This window comes from Oncorhynchus clarkii, chromosome 7 (assembly GCF_045791955.1).
Source record: "Oncorhynchus clarkii lewisi isolate Uvic-CL-2024 chromosome 7, UVic_Ocla_1.0, whole genome shotgun sequence".
NCBI lineage: Eukaryota > Metazoa > Chordata > Actinopteri > Salmoniformes > Salmonidae > Oncorhynchus > Oncorhynchus clarkii.
This window is the reverse complement of record NC_092153.1, coordinates 24,077,503-24,091,890: the sequence shown is the minus strand read 5'-3', so window position 1 is coordinate 24,091,890 and position 14,388 is coordinate 24,077,503. Positions and strand designations below refer to the sequence as shown.

At 40.3% G+C, this 14,388-nt stretch overlaps 1 protein-coding gene across 1 annotated transcript in view; it reads left to right on the top strand.

Annotated features, from left to right (window-relative positions):
* Nucleotides 1–10,266: 10,266 nt before the first annotated feature.
* The window catches only part of LOC139413090 (follistatin-related protein 1-like), a 28,333-nt gene continuing 24,211 nt past the window's right edge, over nucleotides 10,267–14,388 (top strand). The window contains exons 1-2 of the mRNA XM_071160142.1: nucleotides 10,267–10,750; nucleotides 10,869–10,925. Of these exons, the coding sequence (XP_071016243.1) occupies nucleotides 10,748–10,750; nucleotides 10,869–10,925 (60 nt within the window). The 5' untranslated portion in view covers nucleotides 10,267–10,747. The remainder of the gene's footprint in view (nucleotides 10,751–10,868; nucleotides 10,926–14,388) is intronic.

Below are 14,388 nucleotides of genomic sequence, written 5' to 3'. Positions count from 1 at the left end.
TTTGGTTTTACAAATATATTGCCACCGGGTACCCCCGGTGTAAGTGCTAAACTGCTTACTGACTGTACACCGTAATGTTACTGCATGATTGTAGTTGGTTTACTAACTCATTAATTCTATTAGCTATGTTGACAATTATGTTACTTTAGCTAGTATGGTGACAACGATTTGGTTTGGTTTGGTTTGGAAAGGTTTTTCCACCAGTTCACATACAGCTGATGTGTTGTGCATTGAAGTCCACAAGCAAAGGGAAAAGGTGAAAAGAGGAGAGTGCATATATGTGAGAAGGAATACAAAGTTGGCTGCTCTGAAAGTGAACTGTATTTACTTGTGATATGGGATGTATTCATTCCGCCGATTCTGTTGAAAAACTTTTCTTAAATGGAAGCAAACGGAACAAAACTTGGATAAACATACCTGAATTTTTCCAATAGAAACTCTCGTTTGCAACTGTTGGACTAATAATTACACCCTATATCAGCTAGATGCAGGCAAGAGTGTACAAGATGGTATTGAATGTGTCACTGTCTATCCATGTGTCACTGTCTGTCACCTCAAAATCTTCTCTCGACCTGTGCACTTACGTTGCAGTGGCGTGTATTCATGGATACCAAGGGAAGCCAGGCTTCCCAATGTATTAATAACATAAAATAATATATATTTGTTTCTCTCTGTGTTTCATAATTTTCCTTCAATTAGAATGTGACAATGTATCGCACAGGATAAAGCATCAGAGCGAGCAAAACAGCGCCCCTCTGTCTCTCTACGTGTAGGCCATCTATCTGATGCTGTCTGGTCCAAACGAGTATGACATTGTTGCCGCCCATAGCATTGAAGGAAAGGGAAGCCAGCGAACAGCTGGCCTCCCTTGCCAAAAAAAAAGTATTAAAAAGTTGCCTGGGGCTCCCGAGTGGCGCCTCCAGAGTGGGGCAGCGGTCTAAGGCACTGCATCACTACACTACATCACCGGGAGGAGGAACACAATTGGCCAAGAATCGTCCTGGTTATTGGAGGGTAACGAAGCATCGTTACCCATCGCTCCACAAAAGCCGAGGCCCTTGCAGAGCAAGGGGAACCACTACTTCAAGGTCTCAGAGCAAGTGACGTCACCAATTGAAATGCCACTAGCGCGCACCAATTCTTACAAGGGTATGCCTCTTGTCCAGATGGGACAGGACAATGTGCAGTGTGGTGGCGATTGTATCGTCTTGTGGATCGTTTGGGGCGGTAAGCAAATTGAAGTGGGTCTAGGGTGACAGGTAAGGTGGAGGTGATATGATCCTTGACTAGTCTCTCAAAGTACTTCATGATGACAGAGGTGAGTGTTACGGGGCAATAGTAATTTAGTTCAATTTCCTTTGCTTTCTTAGGTACAGGGACATTTTGAAGCATGTGAGGACAACAGACTCGGATGGGGAGAGATTGAATATATCTGTAAACACACCAGCCAGCGGGTCTGCGGATCCTCTGAGGATAAACCGTGATTGTCTGTAGACCCTGCCACATACATCTCGTGTCTGAGCCGTTGAACTGGGACTAAACTTTGTCCCTAGCCTGCTTGATTGATTTGCGGAAGGAATAACTATACTGTTTGTATTCTTCCATATTCCCAGTCTTCTTGCCCTGGTTAAATGTGGTGGTTCGAGCTTTCAGTTTTGCACGAATGCTCCCATCTAGCCACGGTTTCTGGTTGGGGTAGGTTTTAATAGTCACAGTGGTACAACATCTCCTATGCACTTCCTGATAAACTCATTCACCGTATCGGTATATGTGTCTATATTTTTTCTGAAGCTACTCTGAGCATATCCCAGTCCACGTGAATAAAACAATCTTGAAGCTTGGATTCCGATTGACCAGACCAGCATTGAATAGTCCTCACCACGGGTGCTTCCTGTTTGAGTTTCTGCCTATAGGAGGGGAGGAGCAAGATGGAATCGTGGTCCGATTTGCCAAATGGAGGGCGGGGGAGGGCCTTATATGCATTCTGGAAGGTAGTATAACAATGGTAGAGAGTTTTAGCAGCACGAGTACAGCAATCAATATGTTGATAGAATTTCGGGAGCCTTTTCCTCAAATTTGCTTTGTTAAAATCCCCAGCTACAATAAATGCAGCCTCAGCATATGTAGTTTCCAGTTTGCATAAAGGCTAGTGAAGTTCTTTGAGGGCTGTCGTGGTATCCACTTGGGGGGGAGATAGAACGCTGTGACTATTATTGATGAAAATTGCTTGGGAGATGGTACGTTCGGCATTTGATTGTGAGATATTCTAGGTCGGGTGAACAGAAGGATTTGAGTTCCTGTATGTTATCACAGTTACACCATAAGTCGTTCATCATAAAACATATACCTCCACCCTTCTGCTTCCCAGAGAGATGTTTGTTCCTGTCGGCGCGATGTACTGAGAACCCAACTGGCTTTACAGATTCAGACAGTATATCTCGAGAGAGTCATGTTTCCGTGAAGCAGAGTATATTACAATCCCTGGTGTCTTTCTGAAAAGCAACTCTCACCTTGAGCTCATCAATTTTATTATCCAGAGATTGGACAATTAGCGAGTAAAATACTCGGGAGCAGTATCCTAAGTCGGACCAAAAGACTGCCTTGGGTACCTCTCCTCCGCCGGCGTTGTTTTGGGTCAGCCTCTGGAATAAGTTCAATTGCTCTGGAGAGAGCAAACCAAGGATCCGCTCCAGGGAAGTCGTAATGCTGGAAGTTCTGGTGAGTTACCGCCGCTCTAATGTCCAATAGTTCTTCCTGGCTGTATGTAATAACACAAAACAAAAAAAATAGTACATGAACAAACAATACACTGCAGAGTTACTTAAGAGCTTGTCGCGATGCTGCCATCTCCGTTCGGCGCCATCAAATCATTAAGACCAAAGGTAAGTAAAATGGGTAAAACACTGTACTGTTTTACAGGATTCTCAGTTGTAATTTTCATGTACATATATGTAGCAGACATGAGTCAGGCTTATGGTATGATGATGAGATATACCTGCCTGCATCTTCAAAATGGAATATCCTCTTGGTCAAGACATTGGTTTTTCCATGAAAACATTATATGAAGTGGCATTGTTTAAAAGTGGCTAGTGATACATTACATCAAGATGCAGTAGATGGTATAGAATACAGTATATACATATGAGGTGAGTAATGTAGGGTATGAAAACATTATATGAAGTGGCATTGTTTAAAAGTGGCTAGTGATACATTACATCAAGATGCAGTAGATGGTATAGAATACAGTATATACATATGAGGTGAGTAATGTAGGGTATGAAAACATTATATGAAGTGGCATTGTTTAATAGTGGCTAGTGATACATTACATCAAGATGCAGTAGATGGTATAGAATACAGTATATACATATGAGGTGAGTAATGTAGGGTATGAAAACATTATATGAAGTGGCATTGTTTAAAGTGGCTAGTGATACATTACATCAAGATGCAGTAGATGGTATAGAATACAGTATATACATATGAGGTGAGTAATGTAGGGTATGAAAACATTATATGAAGTGGCATTGTTTAAAGTGGCTAGTGATACATTACATCAAGATGACAAGATGCAGTAGATGGTATAGCATACAGTATATATATATGAGGTGAGTAATGTAGGGTATGAAAACATTATATGAAGTGGCATTGTTTAAAGTGGCTAGTGATACATTACATCAAGATGCAGTAGATGGTATAGAATACAGTATATACATATGAGGTGAGTAATGTAGGGTATGAAAACATTATATGAAGTGGCATTGTTTAAAGTGGCTAGTGATACATTACATCAAGATGACAAGATGCAGTAGATGGTATAGCATACAGTATATACATATGAGATGAGTAATGTAGGGTATGAAAACATTATATGAAGTGGCATTGTTTAAAAGTGGCTAGTGATACATTACATCAAGATGCAGTAGATGGTATAGAATACAGTATATACATTTGAGGTGAGTAATGTAGGGTATGAAAACATTATATGAAGTGGCATTGTTTAAAGTGGCTAGTGATACATTACATCAAGATGACAAGATGCAGTAGATGGTATAGCATACAGTATATACATATGAGATGAGTAATGTAGGGTATGAAAACATTATATGAAGTGGCATTGTTTAAAGTGGCTAGTGATACATTACATCAAGATCATCTGAGCAGCTAACCGATCGCTGCAGCTGTACATAGTCTATTGGTAAATAGCCCACCCATTTTCACCTACCTCATCCCCATACTGTTTTTATTTATTTATTTTTCTGCTCTTTTGCACACCAATATCTCTACCTTTACATAACCATCTGATAATTTATCACTCCAGTGTTAATCTGCATAATTGTAATTATTTGCCTACCTTCTCATGCCTTTTGCACACAATGTATATATAGACTCCCCTTTTTTCTACTGTGTTATTGACTTGTTAATTGTTTACTCCATGTGTAACTCTGTGTTGTCTGTTCACACTGCTATGCTTTATCTTGGCCAGGTCGCAGTTGCAAATGAGAACTTGTTCTCAACTAGCCTACTTGGTTAAATAAAGGTGAAATAAAAAAAATAAAAAAAAAGATGCAGTAGATGGTATAGAATACAGTATATACATTTGAGATGAGTAATGTAGGGTATGAAAACATTATATGAAGTGGCATTGTTTAAAGTGGCTAGTGATACATTACATCAAGATGCAGTAGATGGTATAGAATACAGTATATACATTTGAGATGAGTAATGTAGGGTATGAAAACATTATATGAAGTGGCATTGTTTAAAGTGGCTAGTGATACATTACATCAAGATGCAGTAGATGGTATAGAATACAGTATATACATTTGAGATGAGTAATGTAGGGTATGAAAACATTATATGAAGTGGCATTGTTTAAAGTGGCTAGTGATACATTACATCAAGATGCAGTAGATGGTATAGAATACAGTATATACATTTGAGATGAGTAATGTAGGGTATGAAAACATTATATGAAGTGGCATTGTTTAAAGTGGCTAGTGATACATTACATCAAGATGCAGTAGATGGTATAGAATACAGTATATACATTTGAGATGAGTAATGTAGGGTATGAAAACATTATATGAAGTGGCATTGTTTAAAGTGGCTAGTGATACATTACATCAAGATGCAGTAGATGGTATAGAATACAGTATATACATATGAGATGAGTAATGTAGGGTATGAAAACATTATATAAAGTGGCATTGTGGGTGGCCAAAGTCCATATCACGCCAGTGACATAAGATGGCAAGTCAACATAAGGAAATTCATTTTCAGTCATTAAACTTGTCCAGTGTTTTGCAACTTAATATTAATCCATTGTTTGGTTTTCATTAAACAGCCCCTACAAACTTCAGCTAACTTCAGCCTTCGCTAATTAGAAATCAATGGAAGAGATAGAGGCAGCTGCACAATTTAAGTAATTAAGGCCAAATCAACTTAATTAACTGAATTATTTGGTTTGGATTTTTACGAACACAGTTGCATCTATTGCTTCCATTGATTTTAGCTAGATGCAGCTAAAGTTAGCTAAGGTTTGTAGTGGCTGTCTAAAAACGTATAATGTGTATTGCTATGAGTGACATCAAGGTTTGTGAATCAAACAAATCAATTTAAAACCTCCAGGGATGGATGAAGTTTGACAGTTATCTCGCCAACGGTTTTAAGGAATGACATCAGACGAAACCTGGAATGACCATCTTACAAGAGAAGCAGACCTGGTTATCATAAACAACAGAGAGGAACAGGTGAGAGACAGAGAGTGAGAGGTGGAGGAAGAAAATATACTCTCATATACAATAACAGATGTTTATCAATGGTGTATGGGGATCAGGGACATTATCCTGGATTGGTTTGACTTATTCAGTCTCTGAAGGGACCTAGAAATGGTTGGATGGCACACCACTGACCACAGCGTAAGGATTGGGGCTGATCTTTACTGGGTCCGATTCTCTGTGTTGTTCATAAGTTCTTAGAGAGTAAAGTAAGCCTTGTCAGAGCTGAAAGGGCATGAGCCTATCTCCTGTTTCTGTAGAGTGAGACAGCGGATGTACAGTACAAGTACACCCCCTGGACAGGACTCTACCAAATACCTTACCACCAAACGCCGAGTGGTAAGCGGAGAGGCATCGGGTACCATTTTTGATGTCTTTGGTATGTATATCTTAGAGAGTGGCCAGGTTGATTCTCTTTATTGTTTATGCTGCAGGTATTGGTGGAGTGGACAGCCTGACAGCACTGGAAGAGACCATAGTGACTGTGTGGAACTCAGTCACTCAGACCAAGGGAAGTGGAATGTGAAATCATGTTCTGGTACATGAATCTGGATCTCTGAGAAATACGATTCTGAATGCTACTCTCAGAGCCTGTATTACAACTGTTGCACCTGCTGATCTTCATGTTCTCTGCCTGCACATTTTCAACCCAACCGACTAGTTCAGCTTACTACACTTGGTCTAATTTTCTTTAGCCTCTTATCCATCTACAGATCATATGTCTCAGCTAATTTACAATAACATCCACGGCAAAAAAGTACAAAGTTGAGGTTTTTCATCTGAAATGAATTGATAGGGTTACATTGTTAAACAACTGTTGGTGATGAAAGACATTGCTGTAAATTTGCTCCAAATGATACAAATGATGCCATTGAGTTTCTAACCAAATTAGAGCAATATGCGTGCGTTATCTGGATTTCAAAAGGGGCCTTGTAACGCATGATATTATTGTAGTGATCTTACCATATCCAGAGCCATATCCTGCATATTCTGCCTAACTTCAGAAACGTAACACTTTTTGGGGATGAATATTGCACCAGTCCTGTTAATAGAGACCTTGAAGAGTAGGAATATGTAAATAAATAGTTACAATGTAAAAAAGCTAAAAGCAAGAATTTTATTCAAATTGGTTTTCATCTGGCTAGGTTTATGGTGTTTGGCTTGTTAATTAACTGCTTGTGTGCTGTGGTGCTCATGCATCTATCCACCGAGAAAATTGACCAATATAACAGACAGTTGGGAAAGCCAATGAGGAAATGATTTTGTCACTCCTCAACCACAGACACAAACACAAGCACAGCAGATAGACAAACATGCACACCCACACACACATAAGCACGCACCCACAGACACATGCACACACACAGTTCAAACTTGGGGCACTCTAACTTTGTAAAAAAATGTGCTCAACCAGCAACACATTCAAGTTCATTTTTTCTATCGTTTTGGTACTATTTTCACAAGTATGTGGTACATTTTCACAACTCTCAGTAAAAAAACTCCAAACTGGTCTCACTTGTAACGCCGCCAGTCTTTCATTCAAAACCTGTCATTGTGCATTAATTTGCATTGTAAACATCTCTCACCACACAACCATGGATTCAAAATAGTGTATTGTGAAATGTCATGATAACATTGGTGTAATCACCAAAACACAATATAATGATGATATCTTTTCAATTTAGTCGTATTAGTACCAGTTAATCCAATAGCAAACGATGCAAGATGGGTGTTTCAAATCGCCCTTAGAAATGTAATATGCTACAATACTGTAAATTATACCGTTTTCACATTAGGCAATAAGCTTACAGTACCCCCCAAAATTGACAGAAAATGTATAACTTCTATAAAATCTATCCAATGTGTAATCAAAGATGTGATCAATGAAGACATATTCTACAATCATTCATGCAAAAAAACAAACATTTGTAACATAGGTGTACTGTCTGTAATCAAATGTAACAAATTAAATGAATGAAAATAAAACATAACGTTTAGCATTGCACCAAGCCTGTCTTGAGCATTTGGTCATAAATTCTAATCCACATCACAGTGAATGTCTTCATTGTTCATGCACCATGGGGAAACCTTTAGGCATGGCTTGACATTGGTCTGCATTGACGTCATCGCATGCCTCATCCATGGCCAGAAGGAGGGTGGCATGCTCATGGGGATGGCGATCGTACACCTTCCACCCCCATGCTGACAAAAAAAATCCTCAATAGGATTTGAGGGAAGGAGAGCATGGGGGCAGGTATAGGGTCACGAATCGGGGATGGGCCCGAAACCATGCCTGAACCACCTCTGCATGGTTGAACCTGACATTGTCCCACACAATGACATAATGACCCTTTCACCTTGACAGGCCTGCTCAATTTCATTGATAAACACATTTAGGTGTGCAGCATTTTAGGACCCAAGTAATGGCCTACGTCCTACCACACCATCTTCAGAGATAGCTGGAGATGTTTCCTCCACGTTGTCCAGGTCACCTGTTGGCCCGATGAGGTTCCGCCCACGGCGCCGAGTTTTGGCCAGTTTTTGAAGCCCGCTTCATCATCAAAGATATTATTGTGATGGTTCACAGCAGCATCAAGCACAACCACCCTCTAAAAATATATTTTGGTTAGTTATTTTTACAGTGTAGTTCCAATATGATATTGTGAAGTGTGCATCAAATACTAACAGTAATACAGTATATAGTGCTGTACCTGAACATACTCGGCCTGAAGTTGTTTCACCCGGTTGTTGTTTCTCTCAAAAGGCACCAGGTAAATGTGTTTCTAAGATACCTGGTGCCTCTTCAAAAGGCGAGCGATTGTTGGTAGGCTGATGGATGCCACATTGGTAAAGGAGTCATCGTTCTCCTAAATGGCCTGCTTTATTTCGGACAGCCGTACAGCTGTATGTCATTCCTGGTCCTCACCATTTCTACCACTTCCACCACTGCCCATTCCTGCTGGTCGGTCAGCACACGGCTCGGCCACCACCATGAATTCTGAGGGTAGAACAGAGCATGCTGTCAATAGATCATACTGCAAGACTACTGTAACATGCTTTGTGAATTGACATTGCATTAGGATATGTAATGTACTGTTAATGTAAAGGTAAAGCACAGTGCAAATCCTGCAGACTTGCCGGTATTCTTGGTGAAATGTTCTCATGATCGAATTTACAGTTGATCATTTCAGATTTGGGTGAACTAATCTGGCAGCCTCGGCCACGGTAAGACCTCTTTTTTACCACATGGTCAACGACGATGGGCGGGACTTCCTTAGTTCCCTGCCGCCTGCCTCCCTCACACCTCTTTGACAGGGCCCATACCCACCTCTTTGGTGGGGCCCATGGCCACCTCTTTGGTGGGGCCCATGCCCACATCTCTGACGTGCCCTTTGTCCTCTAGCTCTTTGATTTCTTCCTCTCCCTTGCCGTCTACCCTGCTCCACATTAAACATAATTGCAGGTGTTCACACACCCTCTTTTATGGTGACCAATTGTGGTTACCACTGTGTGAAATCAGTTAGCAATAACGAGTAGTCGTTATGTATGGGTATCTTGTATCGTACATGTCATTTAGATGTTTATACTTTACAAACACACATTCTATTTCTGTAGTTCTCAAAATCCATATATAGTAGACAAAACAGTTTAAAATCTATATGTTTACCAAACGGATAAGTGATTAACAACTAATTGCAGTTGGATTAAATGATGGTAAAATGTATTTCAACAAATGAGAAAAGAATCAGATGAAAAGTATTGTGAGCATTGCATTGTGAAAGGCAATTTCTTTATATGAAAGGTATTTCTAGATGAAACACTTATTAGGTTTGGTGAAAAAAATTCTGTTTGATTTTGTGTGGTGTACTTAGTCAATTGAAAATGTGCTTAAACTTTTGAAAAACAGTCTCTTTGAAGATCTGTTTTGAGTTTTGTACGAAGCGTTGTGAAATTGAAGAGTTGTGAAATTGAAGAGTTGTGAAATTGAAAGTGTACCACATACTAGTCAAAATAGTACCAAAGCAATTAAAAAAAGGACCGTAATTGAATATTCATGTTTAGACACACAGTTAACATAATTTGTTCAAATGTGTTAATGTCCAAAAATGAACATACATTTGGGTAAACAAAATATTGGAAGTTCTTATTTGAGTTGTTAGTAGTAGGAATTTAAGGTGCCATTTTTTTTTGTGCAAGAAGAGTTAAAATATTTTTCATGTACATTTTTTTACAGTAATGCATCGATTTGAAATAGCACATTCTTTCTTTTCTTTTGTTGCATTGTGTCGTATACGCGTGCATTCTTCAAAATCAATAAATCTATACAATTTGATTTATGATCCACATCATTATCTTGTTAGGTATACTACTGTACTTACTGTACATCTACGGTAGGTGTTATAACTTGTCGTCAGAGGGCGGTGCTGCATTCTTTATATCCCATGACGGACACACTGACATCTACATGCGAAGCCACTGTGCACTGGACTTTGCAAGTTTGATAAACTATTAAGATATGAAAAGTGTTGATTCAATGTGGAATAACACATATTGCTGTGTACTTATTATGATATGATTAGCCTATGATATGTTTTTTTTTTTAAAACACAACAATTTGGGGGGGATTTAAAATTGTAAAAAAACCTCCTGCGTAACCATGCCATCCATGGTTCCTGAGTAAGTCAACTAAGGAACCATGGATGGCACATGTATTGTTTGATAACATTAAACGTTGAATCAACTCTCTCCACGTCATTTGTCCATCCTTGAGCACTTCACTTCTTGCTGCAGTTTCTCCGTCCGATTCGAGTGCATCGAGCTCTATTGGCCAAGTCACAGAAGGGGGAGACAGACCGGAAAAATTCCTCCGTGGTGCTCAAATTTCGCCAATCTAATTTTCCTCTCCTCCTTTGTCTCAGTCGGAACACTGCCGTCTCCCCTCTGCCTTTGGGTCATCACCCGCTAACATGGTACGTTTTGGAAAAAAGGAAGACATCGTTTTCATAAATACTTAGGTTTCTTCCGTTTTGTTATGTTTTGACTGTCAGGCTGTCACTGAAGCAACTGTATTATTTGTGTTCTCCGCAGAAGTTTCGAAGTGTCCTTTTGTGTCTACTAGTCGCAATCGTTTGCTGTCATGCCGAGGTAAATGCTTTTTATTATTTAGATTTTTTTTTTAAATATACGTTCTAGAGGACAATTCGTCTGTTGACAAACAAATGTTTTCCTTTTTTATCTTCAAAAATGTACTTTGTAATTATTTGGCTATTGTACATAATCCAACAGTAACGTGCTTGTCTGATTGGTCAATTTAACTTGGGACAGTCTGATGCGTGTATATTTTTATATTAAATAACTAAACACAGTCATTTAAAGAAGACAGAGTTCAGAAAAAGAAGAGGCGCAGCCTTGCACATCTGTCCAGCTTCAAAGATGTAATGTCAACATTCACTAAACCAGTGCCTTTGAGTGCACTGTGTACATTATGCGCCAATGAAATAGCAGCATATTCTAATTGGCTCCAAACCATCAGTATCTCTATGAATCGTCTTTATCATACAGACTCATATATTTCGGTGAACATTAGAAGATAATTAATGTGATGTCTGCCTTCCATTTATATCAAGCAAATCCTGATCACTGCTGTTGAATGATGTACTTCACTTCAGCATTGTTTTTTTTTTGGGGGGGGGGGGGGTTTCACCCCTGTTGCCAGTAAACTACTTCTGATTGGTTTCCATGCAGGAACAGTTGTTCACAGTTGTTTGTGAAGCCTGCCACTTTGGTCATTGACCACCAGTGTAGTATTGCTGACATGTTGGTGGCTCTGGCTAGGTTCATGGCAGTTGTTAATTAACTGGTCTTGTGCTGTTGTGGCCAGAGAGGTGATTGATGGTCCCAGAGAAAATAGACCAATATAACAAACAATTGGGAAAGACAGACAATGAGGATTTTTTTTTGTCGCACCTCAACCACACACACAAGCACTACAGTTAGGCAAGCGTGCACACACACATGCACAAACGTAGGCACGCACACACACACACATACATACACTACCTGTCAAAAGTTTTAGAACACACACACACGCACTACCGGTCAAAAGTTTTAGAACACCTACTCATTGAAGGGTTTTTCTTTATTTTTACTATTTTCTACAGTGTAGAATAATAGTGAAGACATCAAAACTATGAAATAACACATGGAATCATTTAGTACCAAAAAAGTGTCAAACAAATATATTTTATATTCGAGATTCTTCAAATATCCACCATTTGCCTTGATGACAGCTTTGCACCCGCTTGGCATTCTCTCAACCAGCTTCACCTGGAATGCTTTTCCAACAGTCTTGAAGGAGTTCCCACATATGCTGAATATTTGTTTGCTGCTTTTCAATTACTCTGCTCATCACAAACTATTTGAATTTGGTTGAGGTTGGGGGATTATGGAGGCCAGTGTATCTGATGCAGCACTCAATCACTCCCCTTCTTGGTAAAATAGCCCTTACACAGCCTGGAGGTGTTTTAGGTCATTGTCCTGTTGAAAAACAAATGATAGTCCCCCAGAGCCCAGACCAGATGGGATGGCGTATCGCTGCAGAATGCTGTGGTAGCCATGCTGGTTAAGTGTGCCTTGAATTCTAAATAAATCACAGACAATGTCACCAGCAAAGCACACCCACACTATAACAACTTCTCCATGCTTTACGGTGGGAAATACACAGGCGGAGATCATCCGTTCACCCACACCTCGTCTCACAAAGACACGGCGGTTGGACCAAAAATCTCAAATTTGGACGCCAGACCAAAGGACAAATTTCCACTGGTCTAATGTCCATTGCTCGTGTTTCTTGGCCCATGCTTGTCCTTTAGTAGTGGTTGTCCTTTAGTAGTGGTTTCTTTGCAGCAATTCAACCATGAAGCCTGATTTACGCAGTCTCGTCTGAACCGTTGATGTTACTGTTACTTGAACTCTGTGAAGCATTTATTTGGGCTGCAATCTGCAGTTAACTCTAATGAACTTCTGCAGCAGAGGTAACTCAGCGTCTTCCATTCCTGTGACGGTCCTCATGAGAGCCAGTTTCATCATAGCATTTGATGGTTTTTGTGATTGCACTTGAAGAAACTTTCAAAGTTCTTGAAATCTTCCGTATTGACTGACCTTCATGTCTTAAAGTAATGGACTGTCATTTCTCTTTGCTTATTTGAGCTGTTCTTGCCATAATATGGACTTGGTCTTTTACCAAATAGGGCTATCTTCTGTATACCTTGTCACAACACAGCTGATTGGCTCAAACACATTAAGGAAAGAAATTCCACACATTAACTTAAGGCACACTTGTTAATTGAAATGCCTTCCAGGTGACTACCTCATGAAGCTGGTTGAGAGAATGCCAAGAGTGTGCAAGCTGTCATCAAGGGAAAGGGTGGCTGCTTTGAAGAATCTCAAATATATTTTGATTTGTTTAACACTTTTTGGTTACATCGTTCCATATATGTTATTTCCTAGTTTTGATGTCTTCCCTATTATACCCCTTCAGAGCCATCCAAGAATGCCCTCAGTGGAAACACTTGTTTGCTCTCCTACACAGAGCAGCTTGTAAAGCTCATTAAGGGAAAGGTTGAGGTTTTTCACTGTGTTCTGTCAGTTTAAGGTTTCCCCCTCTCTCTTTCGTCTCTGCCTTTTTTCCCCGCTTTCTCCCTGTCTGGCATGTTTCCCAGATTCATAGAGTGAGAGAAGGAGAGCGAGAGAAAGGGAGAGAGAGAGAAGGAGACAGAGAGAAAACCAGCCAATGTCTAGCCCTATTAGGGGGGCAATTAGTCTCAAAATGTGGTCTGGATGACTGAAGCTGTGGCCTGAATGGCTGATAAGGAACACAGCACACATGAGTGCATAACCGCCTACTGATAAACACAATCTTGTGGTGTAGAAAGGCTATTTACAGCAAGGTTGTCTTGTATTAACAGAATGGTCTAGAACTGTTTATATGTTTATTGTGTGCTAGCTTGGCCCTACTCAACAGTGTGTGATTGGAACAGTGCTCTGCTTAAGAATGTCTTGTCCTAGAGTGTCTCCTCCTCCAAACATCTGTCAGCCATTAGCTCACCCTCTCCCCCTGCACCGAGCAACACAGGTACACACCCGTTCTGCCATGACACCACTCAGCACCAGCCAAGACTAGCCAGGGAGAGAGCGAGATGAGTTAGACAGAAAAATAAGAGTTTGAGACAGGAGGGTGGAAGAAAGTGGATAGGCGAGAGAGAGAGTGGGATGAAGAAGTGAGGAACAAGAGTGGGAGTGTGAGATATAGGCAATGAGAGTTAGTTGAGAGACTGGCCGGGTAGAGCGGGAGGGAGGACGGGGACGAGGAGGGGAGAAGAGGGGAGCTATATACAGTTAGAGGGGAGAGGAGTTGAGTGGACAGAGCTTCCCAAGGATGTATGGGAGATGGTACAGTATATACACAAGGCTTTTGGGTGGATGAGAGAAGCACTTTAACGGCATTCCATTCACCCAGCATGAGAACGAACTTGAAACAATAAGGCTGTTACGAATCCCTTTTGGCCCGACAGTCTAGGGGGGGGATGGTAATGAGACGCGTAACATA